Source organism: Pteronotus mesoamericanus, unplaced genomic scaffold (genome assembly GCF_021234165.1).
Source record: "Pteronotus mesoamericanus isolate MK-2021 breed Mesoamerican mustached bat unplaced genomic scaffold, CSHL_Meso_final scaffold_54, whole genome shotgun sequence".
NCBI classification, from domain to species: domain Eukaryota; kingdom Metazoa; phylum Chordata; class Mammalia; order Chiroptera; family Mormoopidae; genus Pteronotus; species Pteronotus mesoamericanus.
This window is the reverse complement of record NW_026555321.1, coordinates 79,334,737-79,356,522: the sequence shown is the minus strand read 5'-3', so window position 1 is coordinate 79,356,522 and position 21,786 is coordinate 79,334,737. Positions and strand designations below refer to the sequence as shown.

The following is a 21,786-nucleotide window of genomic DNA, read 5'->3' as shown; positions in this document are numbered from 1 at the left end:
GTGAAGACCATCATGGCCAATTCAAAGCCAACAGGAGTCTCCAACTTCAGGTGCGGTGACAGAACTTTATTCAGTGCAAACAGCTCAATGGTGAAACAGCATAGCTGGGAAACAACCTGGTTGTGGACCATCTTGGCTGAAGAACAGCTCAATTGTGACATAGCTCAATTATGATACAGCACAGCTGTGAGGCAGCCAGAAACAGGAGCCCTGGTGTTACAGCTCTGGTATTAAACCTCTGGTGAGACAGTACAGTAAACATTGCAGCTCTATCCAGGGAAGCACAGTCTTTGAGGTAAACTGAAAGCACACCCCATCAAGACAGAAGTCAAGTTGGCTTAAACAGGGAAAAGTTCCTGCCTCCCGACCTCAATCAGTCTGTTCTTATGAAAACAGGAACTGAAAATCCTCACAATTATATTGGTCCAAAAAGCACTCTCTGATTGGTCAGAATGGGGCAGCTGATTGGTCACTGAAAATGCAAATGAGGATTAGCTGCAGGGCTCCAGTTGAATGGGAAAGTCTCAGTCCTATTGGTTGAGATATGATTCCAGGAACTCCTTCCTAAGGGTTGGCTGAGGTGGTAGGAACCAACACAGGCATGTAGTTCGGTGGAGGAGGCAAGCAGGTTAGTGCAAGTGAAACACGGCTTGGGTGAGAGACCTGTTTAGCAGTGACTGCTGGGCTCTGTTTATAAATTTGAGCCTCATTACCCACCAGGAGCCTTTTCTGACAGATACATTCATTCTCAGGGTTAACACAACCAAATATTTAAAAGCCTAACATAAAGGTGCGATCGGATGTGAAATGGGAGTCACATTATCATTTTCAATAAATTAATATCAACTTAACTTTTCAGACGGTTCACAAAATTCTCAGTACTCGAATCCAAGACAAGAGTGGTAAGACATGAATGAGGCCTCCACACCCCAATCCTTTGGTATTCTGGCTATCCTGTGAATTAAAGTGGATTATTTTTTTAAGTCTATGTTCACCAGTTTCCTTCCTTTTTACGTTGTACTCTCTAACAATTGTATATCTAGCCTTTAAGTTTCTCCAGGGTATTGTAAACTTCTGAAGGTCAGTGCATTTGGCTTGAGGCATTTCTATCTCGGATACTACTCTGTATTTGACATGCATTGAGATACCCTTGCAGAAAAGGGACATCTAGTCTCATGCTTAAATCAGCAGTCTGTCATTATCCACCAACCATTGCGTTGTGGATTTCCAGTTACAATGGAATGTTGTCCTTTTCCATCTCAAGTTTTTGAAAGGAGGCCAGTCAACTCCAAAACCACACATTGGTTTTGCCCCAAATGGAATCAGCCTCTCCCAGTCCAGTCCTTCCTGACTTTTATAAGTAAATACATCTTGGTTTAGGAAACAAAGGAATATCTATGGCAGGATATGAGCGGCTTTGAGCCCCTCCACTACACTGTCCCAAGAGCAGAAGACGAAGCCCTCCGAAGACCTCGTATTCGGCTTGGGCCTGGGAGTGTCTTTTCCCGGGCGGCCTGGACACCAGGCGGGAAGAAGCCCCGTGCAGCCGCCCGCACCGAGTCTGCGGAAGCGGAGAAGTGGAGAGGAAGAAGGAGGGCAGCTCCGGCCAGGATTCCGTCACAGCCAATCTGGCGGACAGAGAAGCAGGACACAGTGACGCACGGAGGAGTAGAACGGCTGGGGAGTGAAAACACAACTAGCCCCTCAGGCGCGGGTGCGCGGAGCGGGAGGAGCGGGGCGAGGGGCGCGGCGCCGCGTGCGCGCGCACGCGCTTGAGCGCGGGCCCGGTGGGGCGGGCCGGGACTCGCCGCTCTCACGCCCTTGGGCCGGAGCCGGGCACCAGCTCTTCTTTCCGCTTCCGACGCGCGCGTTGTCAGTGGAGCCGGTGTATGTGCGGCAATAACATGTCTTCTCCACTTCCCGCCATCGTGCCCGCTGCCCGGAAGGCCACCGCTGCGGTGAGTGGCGGCAGCCGAAGCTTGGAGGGGCCCGGTCGGCCCACTGCCGGCCACTGCCCCTCGCTCGGGGTCGACTTCGCAGGCGGGTTGGCGAGCGGTGGATCGGGACGCTCCGCCCTTACGGAGTGGGGTGGAATGGTGGGCACGTCCCGGGCGCCAGCTGTATGGGGAGAGCGCTGGGTTCGCGGCCGGGGCGCAAGGGTCAGCCCCCGCACCCTGACACGTCCTCCCCAGCCCAGAGCCGGAGTCTTCTGCATTGCGGAGCGAGTGCGGCCCGCGGAACCCCGGGGTCCCCGGCTGCCTGGCCCCCGGCTGCCTGGCCCCCAGCTTGGAGTCACCGGCGTTAGTGCAGAAGCGCTCTAACTCGAGGTGGCTTTATAACATGTTCCTGTCTTGTTTGTGGGTGCGAGAAGTCTTAAGTCCGAAAAAAGAAATACATACATATATATCATTTTCTTAGCTTGCGCTCTCCCCTTAAATTAGAAAGTTTGGAGGTTTAGTGTTTTATATCAGAGGTGCCGTTTTTTTAGGAAACTGAGGATCTCAAACTTATCTCCGGAAGTTCCTTTTTGTGGTGGAAAAATTTTATAGAATAAATCAAACCTTTCATGGTTTGACTTGAGACTTTTTCTTAGGATGTGATCATTTGCACTTAAGAATGTCTAAGTGTGACGTCTTTCTGTGCTGAAACCCCACATTAATTATTTTCGAAACTACAAGGAGCGAAGTTAAGTATTTTTGCCATTTAAGAGATGTCTGTAAAGATTAACGCTGCAAGTAGTGTTCTGTAATTCTGGCATCCACCTGAACCAGAGCCATGGTGTTTTACAATTCCATGTGGGTTTATTTAGGCATTGCTTATTAATTTTTCCTCTTCTCCTCTAGGTGATTTTCCTTCATGGATTGGGAGATACAGGGTACGTAACAGTTCTATAGCAACAGTAATAAAATGGGGTCATAGAACTCTCTCTACTTAAGACAGTCTAAGCGATCAAAGCTTTCATACTTAACTTCAGGATTGTATTTAAAAAAAGAAAAAAGATTGCTAGTAGTATTCTTTCCAGTGATAAGATACAGTCTTTTCAGTTTTGAAACTGGCAGAATTTTTCCCTTATCACTTTGAATTTTTCACTTTTCAATTCTTATTTCCGGAACATTAAAATTACTATTGCTAATTCCTCCTTGAGTTGCTTTATTGGATAGCAGAGATGGATGGAATGTTTGAACTTTCCAGAGGAGTTAAAATTTCAGGGCAGGTTTAAAGGAACTGGTTGACTTCGATAAGAGAAACAGTAGCAGTGTGCACTTGCTATACTGCATTCTGAATGAGAGCTGAGATGTTCCTTGAAAAGAAAAAAAATCAGTTGAAGGGCAAGGGAGGCAACTCAAGGATTTTTGGAGATTTGCCAAACAAATTTTATTGTGCTAACTTTAGATAAGTGATTTCTCTTTCACGCAGGCTTTTTCTATATTGAGAGGTTTTGTTTTTAATTTAAATCAATGACTATCTGTTTGAAACTTAGGTAAAGTTGTTAAAAAATTGTTACAAAATTGTCGGCTAGGCAGAAAACTGAAGCTGGATAAATTTTGATGAAGTAGCCAAAAAATTGTTAATCTTTATAGGGAGGTAGGTTAGAATATTTTGTCGTTTTTTTAAAGTGATTCCTAATATTCTTTTATGTTTACTAAGTAGCTGCAAGTAACTTTATCCTCTTCCATATTGTGACATTTTTCATAGTCATTCGTATGGTGTATTTTATATCTTGTTTCTCCTACTAGATTGTAGATTCAGGAGGGCATAGTCTATATCTTAATCTTTGTATTTGTCTTGCATGTAGAACAGTTACATGAACAATTATGATTATTTTTTAAAATTCTCCTAGTTTCTTTTTTAAACATTTATATATATATATATATGAAAGGCACTTTCCTGGGTTGTGGCATTGGGCTAAGTCTAAGTATCTATTGAGGGAAAAAGAGTGGTTTATGCTGTTAAAATATAAACTTAAGTAGCTAAAAGTACAATATATCTTAGGAAAAAACACAAAGTAGAGATGACTAATTCATATTAATAATTGTGAGGTTCTATTTTGAGCACAAATAGTGGGTAGAACCACAAATACATAAGGTGTAATGTGATATTGCTTCATGACCTATATATTTGGGTTGCATCAACAGCACCACCTCATACAGGGTCATGAACTAATGAGTAAGCCAGAAGGCTTTCAACTGTAGAGTCTATATCCTAAAGCTCCTGTACTTTACCACATTGAACTCTAGCTTTTTTATTCTTAACCAAATGTATGTGTACATATATATAAGAGCTACAATAGGTCATAAGTATTCAAAAAGTCATAAGAATTTTTTGGTGTGGAGCAAATATAGCCAAGGTTTTACTGTTGTAAGAACGATTCTAAAATTAACATACAAAATTTTAAATTTTATTTTATTCTTTCTCTGTAGTCACTATTAATTTGTTTTTACTTCCTAATAAACTTTTAAAGTGGCTTTACTTCATAAAATATAAGGGTGTGAATCTGACATCCACATTAGCCAGCCATGATAAGTCAGGCTTTTACTATATGTAGTGATGCTTTAAGGAACATAATTGAAGCTATTCCAGTTCAGACTCTTAATAGGTAGAAAATTGTATTTTATAAGTGTTATTTTTAGTGACTACGCATTCTCAAAGTTGTGATTAGCAGAAATAATAAAATGAAGTTTAGAGTTTATGTAGTTACCCCCAGGTTATTAGCACAAATCCTGTATTAGAAAATACAATGATGATACACTTAAGAAACTCGGGGGGGGGGGCAAAGAGAAACTGAAATAGCATACAGAAAATCAGCATTGGCAGTGACCACAGATAACACATTTTATAACATGACTATGCTGTTAACTTTTGCAGGGGTAGCAGATAGGTTTTATATTTTAAATGCTGCTTGGAGTACCGTGTTGAAAAGGTCTCTAAGTGTGGCTTTGAGTTTGGTGAATGCCTGCTCTGGGCCCAGGATCTGGGACTGGCAGCCCATATGCCAGGTATTTATCATTGCTGGATGCTGATTATTACACACTTTTTAAAATGCAAGCATACTATTTGCAAAGCTAACTGTCTACATATTTTAGAATATTATTTTTAAGTCTACTAAAAATATTAGACAGAAATCTTAAAGTCTATTAACACCAACAAATAAATATATTCAATAATATCACAGTGAAGTCAATAGTCCATAATAGATTGAAGTGTAAAACAGAAAAAGCAATGAAAAACTGATTAAAGTGGTTGTTGACATAGGTCTGTAATACATTCTTTCGTCCATTAATACTGCACATGTGTTACCTGTTCTGAATATTAAGTATAAATGGAAGCTTACAATTTGTGATCTTCTGTAATTGGCTTCTATTTCTTAACATGTATATCTTTGAAGAAATGTCTCTTTAAGTCCTTTACTCATTTATAAGTTAGGTGGTCTTTTTCTTTGAATTGTAAGAGTTCTTTATATATTATAAAGACCCTTATTAGATATGATTTGCAAATATTTCCCTCCTTCTGTAGGTTGTCTTTTCACTTTCTTCATAGTGTCCTTTGAAGTGCAACAGTCTTTAATTTTGATGATTAAATATTTTTTCTTTGTTGCTTGTGCTTGTGATTACATATCTAAGAAACCATTGTGAAGTCTAAGTTCACAAAGATTTTTGTATATTTCCTTCTAGGAGTTTTATAATAGTGTTTCACATGTAGGTCTAAGACATTTTGAGTTAATTTTTGTATATTTTACGAGGTAGTCCAACTTCATTCTGTTGCATGTGGATATTTCCTTATCCCAGCTACTTTTGTTGAAATGATTCTTCTTTCCCTATTGATTTGTTTGGCCATCCTTTTCAGAAATAAGTTGACTATAAATGTAAGGATTTATTTGTGTATTCTCAAATCTATTCCATTGATTTATAGGTCTTATTTCAGTATCACACTATCTTTATTACTGTTGTTTTATTGTAACTTTTGAAACTGGAAATTGTGTACATATATAAAAACAATACACACATGAACTCACATATAAGCACACATATATACATATGTGTACACATGTACAACTCCTAGAATAATGTCTGGCTTAATAGTGTTATATAATTGTTAATACTGTAATTAATTTTTCTATATGTCCTTAACACTTTTGGGGAAGGTGCATTAAAAATAGAAAAATAGTTAACAGAAGAGCATTTCTCATTTATTTTCAGACTATTTTACACACAAAAAGCTTAAGTTACTTTTACTTTATCCTTTAATACAGGTAATGTAAAAAGTATCAGGTATAATAAGTATAAACAAGCAGGAAACTATGTATATAGAGTAAATATCTGTATTTATTTCTTAAGTGATAGGCACAGAAAAAATTAGAAGGAAATGTATCAAAGGATTAACTGTTTATTTCTGGCTTAAAGGATTATGATAATTTACAGTTTTTCTCACTCTATTTTGAACATATATACTTGCACATATACACACAAGAAAAGAACGCTCACTAAATTTATTTATTTATTTTAAGATTTTATTTATTTTAGAGAGGGGGAGAGAAACATTGATGCATGAGAGATATATTGGTCAGTTGCCTCTCTCACACCCCCAACTGGGGACCTGGCCTAAAACCCAGACATGTGCCCTTACTGGGAATTGAACCTGCACCCTTTCGGTTCACAGGGAGGCACTTCGTTCACTGAGCCACACCAGCCAGGGCTCACCAAATATATTTTTAATGGTGTAGTAACCATGCAGAGATATCAGACAACTGATTTACTTTACTCCTCTGAGGCTTTTTTCTTTATATAAAATGTGAATTATCGGTCTTGCCTAAATTGTTAGGCACATTGTTGTGAAGTTATAAAGAAATAAAAATATATTTTCTGTAAATTTTAAAGCCCTGTGGAAATACATGAAATAAAATACACTTCAGGAATCACAAGAATTCATCTTTATCCATAGGTAAAGCTTAAACAGTAGTCTTTGGGTTGTTTCCAAAGTGGTGCTGGTATGTTAATAGAATTGATGGCCTATACTTTTAAGATATTTTAAGGAGTTAAAATTTATTTTCACAACCTTTTTAAAAATATTATTCTGTAACTAATGTATTGGGAATTAAAACAATATCTAATGGAATTGTTCAAATAATTTCTCTACCAGGCATGGATGGGCAGAAGCCTTTGCAGGTATCAGAAGTTCACATATCAAATATATCTGCCCACATGCGTAAGTATTTTTAATTTTTATGCTTGTGATTCAGAATCTGGAGAGGAATAATTATAATAGCTTTACTTTTCTAGAAAAGCATTTGACTATAATATTTAAACATTCAGTTTAAAAATAAAGGTTAGAATACAGCTGACACTAATAAAAAATATGGAGTGTAAGCTGTAATTGAAAAATAAAATTTTTAAAAAGTCAAAAAAATAAAGGTTGATAAATTGTTTAAAACTAAAATAGTACCTTTGTTTTATTGAATTGTTTCTTTTCTGTTGAGAAATTTAAAATAAGGCTTTCTTGGAGATCAGTTGAACTCACAGCCAGAAAAATTCTTTTAAAGGTACAAATATTTTTTTCTAAGTTCTAAGAATATGCATGAGGTATCTCTGAAGGGGATTTACCTTCTAGGTTTGTAAGAAATCTTGACTATGTTGAAAACTCTCCTAATTTTATTGATTAGAGACAATGGATGTACTATGGAAAGAACACAGACTTTGGAGTTTGATAGGTTTAGTTTAGAGTTCTGAAAATGTTTGTGGATTTCAAAGAAACTAGGAAGTTTTGAGCAAACTCAGGAAATCAACAAGTTGGGCAAGCTTTTAGGTCAAAGGCTGCTGAGAAGCAATAGCCATGAAGAAGACAAATGGTATTAGGTACCTGCTATTAGGTTAGTAGTTCATCTTCAAAAGTAGGAGTAGCAGTAGAGGTGATTAATATGAAAGTGGAAATGGAAAGAAGAAATATACCTGAGATTAGGTAAGAAAACAGTCCTTCCCTTTTTATTCTAAAACAGAAGGTTTATCATCTTACCACTGTAGGCTACAGCCGTATACGATGATTAGGGTTCTCATGTCATCTGTTATGATTCATGCAAGAAACTGAATTCTTGATGATACTGGAATTTATCCTATGTTGTTACTGGCCCCAGAATTGAATTTGGCTTAAGGCTATTTCCCAACCTAGGAAAGTTTTATTTCTCAAAGAAATTTTGATAAGCTTTTGTGACTTGTGAAGTATAATGTTTCGTGAGTCAGAAAATAATGGTGAGATGTAGCTATAGTGTATTTATTTTTCTTTCCTTTTGTACCTACTTACATTCAGGTTGTCCAGCAAATTTTTCATCACAAACTTGAATTGGGTGTAATGAACACTTAGGCAAACTTATATTTCTCTTATTTAACAGTCTCTTAAACACACAAATATATAGCTAAAAACTAGAAAATAAGCAAAAATGTAACCTGAGCATACAAGAATTGATACTATAATAGCTGCAATAAATTGCTCATATCCTTAGTCTTACAGAGTCTCATATTTTATACATTTCCAACTGTCTTGGTTGCTGATTTTCCTTCTCATGTCTGCTTTGAAAGCGTTAAGTAAGGGTGTTGAGAAAGGAAAATATTTTTCATTTGTCAAACTTAGTTCTTTCCAGCTGCTGCTCTGTTTTCAGACACTTGGAAGCTGTTGAAAACCAAATTGTACAGGTGTGGATGCAGTGAAACACCTCATATTAAAATCGTAGCATTGTTTTGCGTAAGCCTTAAATAATTATCTTTGATGGAATTTTATCAGGTCTTATGGTTTGTTAAATTATTCTTATTTTGCTGTTGTTTTTTTTTTTCCCATGTAGACCAGTTATGCCTGTAACATTAAATATGAACATGGCTATGCCTTCTTGGTAAGTAAAAATTTACTTTTTCAATTTTACTCTCACTTTTCGATCAGAAGTGCTCTTGTGTCTGGCAATTTTTATTAACTATTTTTAAGTTGCGAAGTTATATAATTCATTTGTAATTTAACCTTTAATTATTTAAGTTTTTATATTTTAAGTTCAGGGTACACTTAAGGAGCTGCACCAACAGGTAGAGAAACAGGAGAGAATGGGTGAATAGAAATACTGCAGAACATATCTCATACTGCTTGATTAACCTTTGTTGATTTCAGTAGTCAAACATTTGAACCACCCCATTTGGCAATCACTCTGATTAAGCCACAGCCTCTTTAGCCTTCAACTCTTTCCCTTTCTGGAGGGCTGGTTAGTTTTTAAGGAAACCATTTCCTCTTGGGCCCCCTTAAGATATTTTTGCACTTTCCATATGCTCTGTAGTCAGGAAGTAGTCAGTTCTTCATTCCTCTGAGCCACTTCTAGACTATGATTCTTTTTTCCTGCTGTTCTTCGAAACTCCACAGGTTTTTCAAAAAATGATGATGTTGACACATGATTCATATTTTCTTTTCCACTCTATTTCATGCCACCATTTTATCTTTTGGGTGACCACAGGATCCAGTGTAAATGACATGTTCACAACCTTGACCAGCTTGTTACTTCCTTGGCTCTTCTGTTCTGCAGTGACATTTTCTTCTCTTACCTTTGGTCATCCACAGTCATTCCTTGTCATCTGGAACTGTGCCATCTCTGAAGTCACTGAATTCAAATCTGATATTAATAATTATTCATCCTTTGATTTTGCATCACTGTATCCACACAATTTTTCTTTGACCTCATCAGGACTTCACTCTGCTGTCCTCCTCTCTGCTTGTTCCTACCTATCTACCCATTTGTGTATTTCCTTCTTTATCTACTTTAGATTTCTTGGCAACTTTTGTAAGTTCCTGCCCACCTTGGCCTTTGGTTCTTTCATCTTCCCTCCACGGCAGAATTCCTGTCCAGAACCAAAATTTCTACCTAATGTCTCTAGAGACTATAAGGAAAGCATATTACAACCTGATAGAGAAGTAGTAAGGGCCAAAGGAAAGCTTCTCTTGGTCTCTGGCTTGAGGTATCTATAATATGTGATGAAAAAATTTTTCAGAGTATATGAATAGAATCAGTATAAACACCTTGTTCAATAGGTATGGGATAGCGCATAAAAGAATGACATAATAAAGTAACTCTATTCCATTGGGTTGACTGAATAATGTAATAGAAGGGGAAGCGAGTAGCTGGAATTTACTGCAAACTTCTTAGGAGTGTGGTTTGAGATTCCTGCTTGGGCGCAAGATTGGACTAGATAATCTCTTAGATAGTCTTACCCTAAAATTATGTGGCAATGTGACTTTTTAACATTAGAATCTATATCTAGTTGAGATGAAAGTAACTTTTAGAATGCCCGATTTATGCATTTAAGTTAACTGTTTCATCTCTGAAGACATTTTGAGTTTCATGTTCTGGAGAATGTTTGGTTAGCCCTTTTTATCCCAATTACCATGAGTTTAGTAAAGCATACTTAACAAGAGTATATATATATTCTTAGAATCAAATAGTTCTTTTAGGATTGTGCCTTATTTTCCAGGTTTGACATTATTGGGCTTTCACCAGATTCACAGGAGGATGAACCTGGAATTAAACAGGCAGCAGAGAATGGTAAGTACAGAAAAGTTTTATAAACAAAAGCATTTAAAAATATTTTTAGTAGATGGGTACTTATTGATGTTGATGAAATATTACACAATTATCTAAACTTAGGAGGTGGTGCTATTTCCTTCCTTTCTGATCACTCTCTAACTTGTTTGCCTTGATGGCCACATGGACTCATTGACCTGTCTGTGCTCAGTGAAGGTGAGGTATACAGGGAGGAATGGCAATGATTAAACTTTGACTTAACTATTGGATACATAATTTTGGTTTACATATCAAATGGAGAAAATGACAGAATGTTTAATAGTTGTGGCCTGTTATCTTTATTAAGGAGATTTGAAATAAGGATGACAATAATGATGTAATGATATAATGATACATAATGAAAATTATACTAATGGTTAATTTTAGTGTGATAATATTAAACAAGCTAGGTAATTCTTATAAATCATCTCATTTAGTACTCCTATGAAATAAGTATTAGCTCTACAGAATCCCCATAATCTCATCTCTGGCTTGTATTCCATGCTCCCTACGAACATGATAATTTTGTGTGTGTGTGCGCGCGCACGTGCATGCGCGTGTGTGTGAAGGCGTAAAGAACATGGACTTACTGGGAGAAATCTGGGTTTAGTAAATGTACAGAAACATCCTTTTCTTTTACATATATGTACTGAAATACTTACAAATAGACAACGTTATTATTGGAATTGACTTCAGAATAATCTTGGTGGTGACACAGCAGGCATTGATGAAACAAGCCTGGCTATGAATTGATAATTGCAGAAGTGAGGTAATGTATACCCAGGGAGTCATTGCATACTTTTTCTATTTAAGTATTTGTTTGAAATTTTCCAGAATAGCTTTAAAATGCAAAACCAGCAGGATCCTTTAAAAAAAAATTTTTTTTTACAAGAACTTTTAACTTCAAAACAGGAAAGTGCATTCAAGGTACATTAGATATTTAAGAATGTCAAACTAAGAACACTGACTTTTAGGACCATCAAAAAGTAGATCAGAGCTAAAATCCTATACTTAGGTATTTGTCAAAAAATGATAGATGACAAAAACACATGTTGGGTATGATAATGAGTTGTAAGACCCTGTGGAAGATAGGAGCTGGGCTTTGTGGAGAAGACAAGTGGATGTGGTGAGATCCAGAATGAAAAAAGTTCTGTCCTAATGATAGAATTGGCCTATGACATACTTGCAGTTTCCTTTCTCTCTGAGGTGATGTATTATTGGAGCGCATTAGGCTCAGACTCAGAGCTGGTAAAGAAAGGAGTCTATATTTGATATCTGAGAGGCTAGCTGAATAAAGAAGAGAGGGCTCAGATTAGGTCCTGGAGCACAGTGGTGTCCTTGCCCTTAATGCAGAGGGGGATAGAAATTAGAAACCACTTCACAACTGACTGCTGCCATTGTAGTTTGTTAACTTTATCTCAGCAGTTGGTGTAACAATGGGGTATAAAGCTTTGTGAAACTGAGGGAAAATACTCCCAACAGCACCTGAATGGCTAGCAGCAAACATTCACCAAATCCCAACCATAGCCTTCCTTCCTCACAGATGGGCTGTTTTCTGCCACTTCTACATCTTGCTGTGGTTTTGCATCTCCCCTAAATCAATCCCTCATGCTTCTCAGCAGTTCTCTTATTTCTTGTCTTTTTTACTGTTCTCTAGTCCATTCTTCCATGCCCTACCCAAGGTACCTCTAGGTTTTCATACTAATTCTAACTGAAAATTAAACTGTATACAAAAGCAAAACAATTTTTAATTTGGGCATTGGGGTTTTCCTTTGCAGTGTTCTAATAAAAGCATATATTTGGTTTTTGATGAAAAGGAAATGTAAATGTGGGAATTTTAGGTTTACAAAAATGAAAGCCTTGCATGTTTGTCAAAAATGAAAGAAGATAAATTTGTTAAAGGTGCAATTATTCTCAAAACTCTGATTTTAAAGAAGAGGAAATTTGAGAAGATAAATTTGAGAAGATAAATCTGTTAAAGGTTCAGTTTTTCTGAAAACTGATTATAAAGAGGAAATTTGAGGAGGTATCAAGTCTTATATTTAATGATGTGTGCCAATTACAATGTATTTTGCATGAGGAAAAGAACTCATTTGTTTCTTTTCCTCATGTCATTTATTGACTATAGGAAAACAATACTGTGGTTTTTAAAAAAATAATAGAACAAACTGTTTAAACACTATAAATCACAAACCATTTAATCTACTCCAACTTAAAATTTTAAGTTATAACTTTTAGGTACAAATGCCTATGGTTTCTTGAAGAGAAATATAAAATGTATATGAGCAGGATATACCATAGATAAAGAATATTCATATATTCATGAGAGGTATTACTGTTGTTTACAAATTATATAAGAAATAATTGAACAGTGTAAGCAGTACCTGCAAAATCTGAGTTTTATAATGAAAATGCATTCTGATTTTGTATTTTAATAGAATGCTTTAAGTTTTTTACTTATTTTGACCTTTAAATATACATTTTATTTTTCCATCATTAATTCTTTCAATGGCCTTAACTTTGAAATTATTGGTAATCAACTTTCATGTTGTTTTCAGTAAAAGCTTTGATAGAGCAGGAGGTGAAGAATGGCATTCCTTCAAACAGAATTATTTTGGGAGGATTTTCTCAGGTAAGATAAAATTCGAGTGGTATGGCAATAACAGTAGTACATTTATCTAGAAGCTATCTTTTTTTTTTAAAGATTTTTATTTATTTATTTTTAGAGAGTGGAAGGGAGGGAGAAAGACGGAGGGGAATATCAGTTGGTTGCCTCTCGCATGCCCCCAACCAGGGACCTGGCTGGTACCCCAGGCATGTGATCTGACCAGGAATAAACGGCAGCCTTTTGGTTTATGGAACAGTGCCCAATCCACTGAGCCACACCAGTCAGGATGATATACTACTTACCTTTAATGCTGAATTAAGTTGAAATGAACTAGAAATAATTACTAATTGAGAGATACTTCATACTCTTTTACTTTTCTAGTTTTCTCTCTTCAGCAATAATTTTACCTTATAAATTATGTGTAGAAAATCAATTTATTAAGTAAATTGTTTGGAAACTGGAATGTTAACACTATGTAGCCCTTTAAACAAAACTCTTACGTATAGGTATAATCCCCCTGTCTAAGAGGAGGCTACTGATAGGAACAGTAAGGTAGAACACAAGAGTGTTTCTTCCCTCTTTTTGTCACAGATTCCCAATGGTTGAGCCCACAGATTTTCCTGCAATTCCTGTGGGGTGAGATCAGAGTAGGGACTCCCACAGTGACCCACAATACTGGGGGCACTGGTTGTCTCACCTGTGCTCTCTTTTCCCACTAGAGGAACTGAAAGCCCAGGGAAGCCCTCTCTGTGTGGTGCTGGGCTAGCCTCGGAGAGAGGCAAGGTGGTCAACATGTAGCTGCTTCTCTTACCCTCCCAGTGCAGTCTGTCTTATTTGTTCTCTGTGGTGCAGGGGGATTCAGTCTCACCCTGTGCTGAAGGATTCTCTCAGTGGTGTCTTGTTCTTGAGTAGTTAGTAGTTCTTGCAAAAGGTAGTAAAGTTAGGAACAACCTGTGTTGCCATCTTGGTAATGTCACTTATCCTCTTCCCTCTTTTTTTCATTAAAATAGGCTTTAGATATAAATATCCGATGGTTATTTTTGGCACCTTCTCTTTCTGTACTTTTTCTTCCACATTCTATATTCTTTCTATAGGCACAGTTAGCTTATGTTCATCTTAGATTTTCATTTCAGCTTATCGTTTGCCATATCATCCATCCCCAAATTGCTGGAGCTTCTAATCTGTAAATTTTCTAAATCAACAACATAGTATCAGGCAACCTGAATTAGGGCAATGTCAGAATTAGGGAATTATTTAGGAGTTAGAATTCAATAGGACGATAGGTTGTTAATACAATACAGTAAAAAGATAAGTTAATAATTTGGTATTTGTTGAAATTCACAGATAATATACACTGTCATACACATTGTGTCATAAATAGAGGTAGAAAAATGAATGCTTGTTTCAAATAAGAAGTGAAGATAGGAGTCTGTACATTTGAGGCTTGTTGATCACAGTTTATAGAAACCAACTCCTGATACCTTAGGCAACAAAAAGTTAGGAGTCTGTGGGATCACATCAAGAAAACCAAAGAGGAGAATGAAGCAAGGCGTCAGGAAATAGCTAGGACTTGGAAAGCCATTATGACTTTCTCTCTCCGTCATTATTTCTGTTTTTCTGTTCACCAGCTTCATTTGCCTCTCCATCTAGAGTTGGCTACCTCAGTTTTTGTAGCCTAGAGCATTTCCCGTTCTTGAGTTCACATGTTACAATTCCAGCCACACACAGAGATAGACTGACAATCACTAAATCCCAATTTCAAAATCCTGGGAGAAAGAACATGACTCTCACATGAGAAAGGATCTCACGTCTCTATATGGCCCAGTGACCCATGGGTATGGTCAGAGTGATGTGGCATCTAGATGACTGATAGGATTGCAGTTCCTAGAATGCATGGTGCTGTGAGCTGGGTAGGTAGATACTCTAAAAGTGTCTCCTATATAGTTCTCATTATTTTGAATTACTGTTTTGGGAAAATATTACCAATTTAAGACAAGATTTGATTTTATACTAGCACTTTTCAGAGAAAATAGTAACTCTAAATTCAGAATGTTCCTAAGACAGTTGTAAACACAGCTGTTAACTCTACTATTAACTATCTTTTGGCTGGGTAGTTGGCTGTGTTTTCAGAGTGGTCTTCAGTGTAGAGAATCATGTGCTGTAGGACACAGTGAGGTGTGTATGTATTTTGTTTGTCCTATTTGACATTAGCCACCCAATTTGATTTTTATGGACATTATTAATGACAAGAAACCTTTTAAATTGCTGTTAGAAAATCATGTGTTCCATTGATTCTCTGCTTGTCTTTCCAGGGAGGAGCTTTATCTTTATATACCGCTCTTACCACACAGCAGAAACTGGCAGGTGTCACTGCACTCAGTTGCTGGCTTCCACTGCGGGCTTCATTTCCACAGGTAGTCTGATACATGCAATATTAGATTACTAAGCTAAAAGATAGCAAACAATGTTGGAGAGAGGGTTTTTTTTCAAGTAAACTTTATATAGAGCAGTTTTAGGTTCACAGCAAAATTGAGTGGAAAGTACAGAAAGTTCCCATATATTTACATTCTCCATACATGCACAGCCACTGTTGATCTGCAGCACAGCGACACATTCATTTTAATTGATGAACCTGCATTGACATATCATCACCCAAAACCCAGAGTTCATATCAGTCATCCTTTTTTCAAAAGAATTTTCTTAGATTTTTGTGACGTGTCACTAGACTTTATAGGTACACTACATTGTCTTCATTGTAGGTTCTATAGAAGGAATAAGAAATAAGTCATCATGTCAGAAATCTTATATTTGAAATATTTAATACATTTTAAAATATATATATAAATTACATCTTTTTTAATACATAGAAACAATATTTTGGATATTGTTCAGTGTGCTTATTACCTGATAGCAGATTTTGCAACATAAAATACAATTTCTAAATAATCAACAGTATAGATCAGATTATAATACACATGGGGGATGTAGACTTAATTTTCAAAATCATCTTTAAGTCTAGGGTTTTTTCTTGTCACTATATAATAACTCTTTGGTGTCTTGCACATAGTAAATGTTGTTTATTAAGTCTTTTATTTAAATCAACAGCTGAGAAAAACATGGTTCAGTAAAACCTACCTCTCATGCCAGGACAGTGTGAACAGATACAAAATAGAATCTGCTTCAAAGAACCAGTTCATTGGGAAACATATAATATATTGTGAAAACATAATATATGACAGGGTAATCATGTCATATAACTGATTAAAGAGATGTGCAGAGTATAGGGATGGAAGGAATTTTATTTCTGTGACCAATTATAACTTATAATGTAAGTAATAACATGTTATATGCACATATCTATCTATAACTTTAAATGCCTGGCATAATTTGAATAAATAGTACCAGTTTTGTTTTGTTTTTCGCAGGGTCCTATCAGTGGTGTCAATAGAGATATTTCTATTCTTCAGTGCCATGGAGATTGTGACCCTTTAGTTCCCTTAATGTTTGGTTCTCTTACTGTCGAAAAGCTGAAAACATTGGTAAATCCAGCCAATGTAACCTTCAAAACCTACGAAGGCATGATGCACAGTTCATGTCAACAGGTAAATGTTTAGAAACAGTGATTATAGAGACATAACTTGCTTCTTTTTCCATGTGATATTTTAAGATAAATAACGTTTGACAGTTTGGGGCTTTAAAGGAGTTAGTGAATGAATTCCTATGAAACTGAGTCATAGGTTAGTAGTTTATTCAATTTAATTCAGCAAACATTCACTGATTTCCTATTAATATACAATTGTACTTAATTCAAAGACAAAAAAATCCCTTTTATTAAAATTTAGAGAGGATTAATTAAAATTAAATATTTAATTGGTGAGGATATTCAAGTAACTGTATAGAAAGCAGAATGTGATAGTTATATTAGTTTTAAAAAGTTCTTTGAAAAACTGAGGAGAATGAGATTAGTTATATCTTAAGAGGCACTTGAGATCATGATGAAAGAGCTAGGTTTTGACCACTAAGTGGAATTTGGATAGCAAATGTGCTGAGAAGGGACTATAGGACAGGACCTGCAAACTACTTGGTTGGCCAATAGCTTATGAAAAGCTAGGTGTCCTAGAACAGAGACAGAGAGACTTTGTATAGAGAGCTTTTATTTTGTGGTGAGGATAGACTTGTTCTCTAGGCAGCAGAAAGCCATTGACTTTTTTTTTTTTTTTTAAATCAAAGCAAGATGTAATCTACATTCTGGAAATGAGTGAAGTGGAAGCCATTAGGATTTCGTGACTAATTCTATGGAATAGGAAAGAAGGAAGTATCAATGAGGCTTTAGATTTCTAGTTCAGATGACTAAGAGGATGCCATTTGTAAAGTAGGTACAAGGAACAGTTCTAGGGTAACAGGAAGGAAATACTTGTATACCGAATTTAGTGAACATACTAAGATTGAGATGTTCCTATGATATCAGGATGGGATATTGAAAATATATGTCTGAAGCTCAAGTCTGTAATAGAGATTTAGAATAATTTACCAATATTACTGATCAGTGAAGAATTACCATGGGAGAATATAATGAGAAAAAAAATGCAAGGGATAGAACTTCAGGGAAGTTAAAGGAGTTAGGTGTTGAATGAGAGTACAGGAGGAAAGAATTTCTAAGTGAGTGGGAATATTAACCCATGACTCAGAGAAAGATTAAGGAGAAATAGGCCAGGAAGAAACTATCCAATAGTAAGGCATCTGTGACCTCAGATGTTTGGGGATATAGATTGAATCAAACTGCAGTGGATAGTGTGAAGTAGAGCGAGAAATGAGGAAGTAGAGGCAACATGTATAAACCCTTTTTAAAAAAGGTTTTGGTAAAGGGGAAAGAGACTAGGAAGGTTCTTTTTTAATAGGATGGGAGGAGATAATTGATAGAGTGAAGCCTTAGCAGGATCATAGAATTAAGTCCTGAAATGGGTAGTGGTTGCCTTAAAAGTGAAAAACACTTGAATCAAGATAGAAGAGTATAGATGAATATGAATAGATTGTTGAGTTATAGAAGAGAGTAGTTGAGAGCCCACATCAGATCCTCTTAACCTTTTCAGTAGAGTGGTGGTTCACTTAATAAGAATGAAGGGGAGGACTGGATAGAATTAGAGGTTTTAAAAGCCTTAGAATTAAACAAACAAAAAAAAAGCATTGAGGCAGTTTATGTTAACACTGTGTTGCAACTAAGTGCTCAGTCTGGCTAGGTGTGGGAACATAGAACTGTCATAGTGGTTCCTTGCTTTTGTACTTGTTGGTCTACAGACTTTTTATAATTAGAGTTACCGAACAGAGCTGGCACAGCCACAAGTCTCCAGAAGTTCTTTTAAAATAACCTTTTGTTTTTATTGAAGCTAGAAAAGAAAAGAAAGAAACTGTCATGAAGTATGAATCCAGAAAAGGGAGGTGGCACTCTGAACATCCAGGAGGGACTGAAGGTCTAGAGCAGAGGTTTTCCAAGTTCATTTTGTATCAAAAGGACTCCAGAGCGTAATAAACGTACAGACTCCCAAACTTCAAACTCAGTGATTCAGATTCAATACATTGGGAGCTTGGGGTTGAACTTAGGCACCTGTGTTTGTACAGAGATGTTTTTCAAATAAAAGCTCCTTATATGATTCTTTGTGTGATTGCATTGGAGGACACTAAACTGAATGATAAGGAGCAGAAAGTGAGGTAGAATGGTAGGAGGTGGTGTCACAGGAAATTTATAGGACTTCAGAGGGCTGTAAAATAGACCACTTTCGTGCTGTGGCTTTTTTTTCCTGAGTGATTAAATTACAAGGTTGAAGATTCTCTGCATTGCTGATTTGTGGGTCTGTGAGGCCAAGTCTTGAAATAATAGAGAAGATAGGAGGAAATGAAATGTGTTTGGGTTAAGTGACAACTGTGAGCCAGATGCAGGGGCTTTCTAGGAAATTTTTTCTGTAATAAATGTTTGGATATTAATTTTCATATCTTTCCAGGCCTATCTTAGGTGCATGCTCTCTTTCAGATGGTTGGTTACATCTAAATCCTTATTCAAGGCACCAACTATGTTATGCTGTGGATTTAGTATTTCATTCTCAGAATGTTAAAAGCTAGGCTTTTCCACTTATACATAGTTGGCAGTCATTGTATACTTCTGAGACTTCTAAGTATAAATATAGTCACTTTTAAACCCCCTTCATCTCTCCTCACCCCCATGTGTTATTTGTTCAAACATAGCAAAAATCCAGACCATTTTCATGGCAGTAGATATTAGATGTGAGCTATCATTGAATGTACAATAATAAGAAGAAATGATCTGAAATTTCTATTGCAGTTTCCTTTTTATGTTATAACTTTTTATTTCATTGTTGTAGTAAAAATGTGATTTTACCTCATTGTACACACACCACAGATTTAGTTAGTGGTATTTTAGTAGGGATTTAACTTCTGATTTGTGTAATGCTTATTAAATCACTTTATTTCAAACAGGAAATGATGGATATCAAGCACTTCATCGATAAACTCCTACCTCCAGTTGATTGACACCACTAAAGGGGCCTGTGTAGAAGTACACACCAGCATTATTGTAGTAGACTATAAACCTTTTCCTGGGCCCGATCTTGAAACTTATAATGTTTGCAGTGTTAAAATGTTTTGCAAATACACACCAGTGACACAGACTAATTATATCTTCTTGTGGGAAATTTGACCTTTTAAGTTTCAATACATGTGTTTGTATAATATGATCCAGAATATACTAGCATTAAAATAGGTGAAGCAGCTAGCTATTTTTCCTAAGTGTAATTTGGCAAAATAAAAAAATACTGCAACTAGATTTTCTATTACATCATTTGAAAATTATTAGTATGCTAATGAAAACTTGTTCAGGTATAAATGAGCGGTTAAGATATAAACTACTTATCAATGCTGTATTTAGTCTATGAACTTATTCCCAAAATACATAGTCACCATGCAGTATCTGTATTTTTTATATATGTATCCAGATTAACTCAGTGATTATAATACATAAAAAGAATGAGGTGTTATTACATTATTCCTAATAATAGGGATACTACTACTAAGTGTCAATAAAGAGTAATATTGCTCTCTTCAATTAATGGCCCTTTTATTTTGGGGACCAGGCTTTTCTTTCCCTCTTACAATTTCTTAATATTCTGTTTTCTTCTCTAGAAATGTATTTTCTTTTTATCCTTCATAATAGACCAAATATTGCCTCCTTGCCATAGACATCTGCTGTCAGTACATGCTGTATCAATAATTGGACACTCTGACTCATACATTATGGTATTTAAAATGTATTTATACTTATATAAAGAAACCAAACATCACTTCAAACTTCATTACTTATTTTTTAAACTATATCTTAGTCCAAAGTTAGATCTATATAGTTATTAGAATCTTCAGTTCAGGTAGGGAATAATTCTGTGGTTGTATTTTTCTGTAATACAAAGAATTATAAAGTCATATTCTAGTATGTTCTGGAATATTTTAAGACTGATCTTAAAAACTGTAATTTCTAAGATGATTTGCTCTAAGATGATTCTCCTTGTAGCAGAGTTTTAGTTTATGTATTTTGTACATATGTTTGAAATCAGCTACTGTAGGAAATGAATAGTCCTTTAGAAAAATTTGTTTTACTTTTATCTGCAATGGACTTATTTGAAATTTTCATTTTAACAGATGACTTTTTAAAAATTAGTTTTTGTGCAAAGATAAAAGTAGCAATTATTTGATTTTAAATAGTTGAATTTTTTAGGTTATAGGTAAAAACTATTTGAAAACAAATTTATTGGCTATAAAGGTTAATCAGAACTCAGTACATATGGGACAGTTACACGGTTTAATATGTAGCAAAAATATACGCTTCATATTTCTGAACTGTTAATTTTTATTCTGTATTCCGACTGACTAAAACAGTGTTAGGAATGCATCTTTATAAATGGGTGCTAATTGATAATGGAAGTAATTTAGTAATGGATTATATAGAATGTTAATATTGAAGCCATATGTTTATGTTTGGATTTAAAATTTTTAAGCAATCATTTAGTAAGTCACTTTGATTTACCTTGCTGAATATAAAGTTGTTTCAGTTATACAAATCAGCAAGATATGATTTATGGCAAGAGATACTCCGTTGAAATGTGCTGTAATGTGGGAAAATGTAAATCTTTTCCACGATTTCTATCAATGTGAAATAAAATTTAATTCTGACTTTTCTGTGACTGCTTTTTTGAGTATTATTTTTAATATTTGGGTTTGCCTCTGAATGGCTCTACAATGAAAAGAAGGAAATGATGATGTAATCACAAGAATATACATTCAGAGAAGGAAATGGAATGGAACTGGGCATGAGAAAAGCTTTTCTTGCTATGCAATTTTATTAGCTAAAAAAAGTTCTAATTTATTTTTTAGTGTTCCTAACCTATTTAAGGAAATTTTGTTTGGTGTTTCCTTTTGTCTCTTCCTTTTATATAGTGTTCATGGGATTTTAAAATCAGTGTCATAAAGCAGTTATCCAAGTAGTTTTTTCCTCCTTCCTTTAGAAAACAAATTTTCAGCTACAGTTGACATTCAATAT

The 21,786-nt window shown here is 35.8% G+C and overlaps 1 protein-coding gene across 2 annotated transcripts; it reads left to right on the top strand.

Annotated features, from left to right (window-relative positions):
- Positions 1 to 1,785: 1,785 nt before the first annotated feature.
- Positions 1,786 to 21,419, top strand: LYPLA1 (lysophospholipase 1). 2 transcript variants are annotated; one of them, XM_054595894.1, is made up of 9 exons: positions 1,787 to 1,958; positions 2,844 to 2,875; positions 7,138 to 7,203; positions 8,828 to 8,875; positions 10,491 to 10,561; positions 13,138 to 13,211; positions 15,500 to 15,601; positions 16,613 to 16,789; positions 19,677 to 21,419. In XM_054595894.1, exons 1-9 carry the CDS (start codon positions 1,890 to 1,892, stop codon positions 19,728 to 19,730), a joined length of 693 nt encoding a protein of 230 aa, XP_054451869.1. In that variant the 5' UTR covers positions 1,787 to 1,889; the 3' UTR covers positions 19,731 to 21,419. The 2 variants fall into 2 exon arrangements, with proteins under 2 accessions (XP_054451870.1, XP_054451869.1); XM_054595895.1 differs by lacking the exon at positions 15,500 to 15,601 and having other exon boundaries at positions 1,786 to 1,958.
- The last annotated feature ends 367 nt before the right edge of the window (positions 21,420 to 21,786 follow it).

Excerpts from the sequence above, each read along its gene's own strand:
- LYPLA1 (XM_054595894.1), top strand. The coding sequence starts at position 1,890 with ATGTGCGGCAATAACATGTCTTCTCCACTTCCCGCCATCGTGCCCGCT. Across the intron at positions 2,876-7,137 it reads CATGGATTGGGAGATACAGG|GCATGGATGGGCAGAAGCCT; the intron begins GTACGTAACAGT and ends TTTCTCTACCAG. Across the intron at positions 10,562-13,137 it reads TAAACAGGCAGCAGAGAATG|TAAAAGCTTTGATAGAGCAG; the intron begins GTAAGTACAGAA and ends TGTTGTTTTCAG.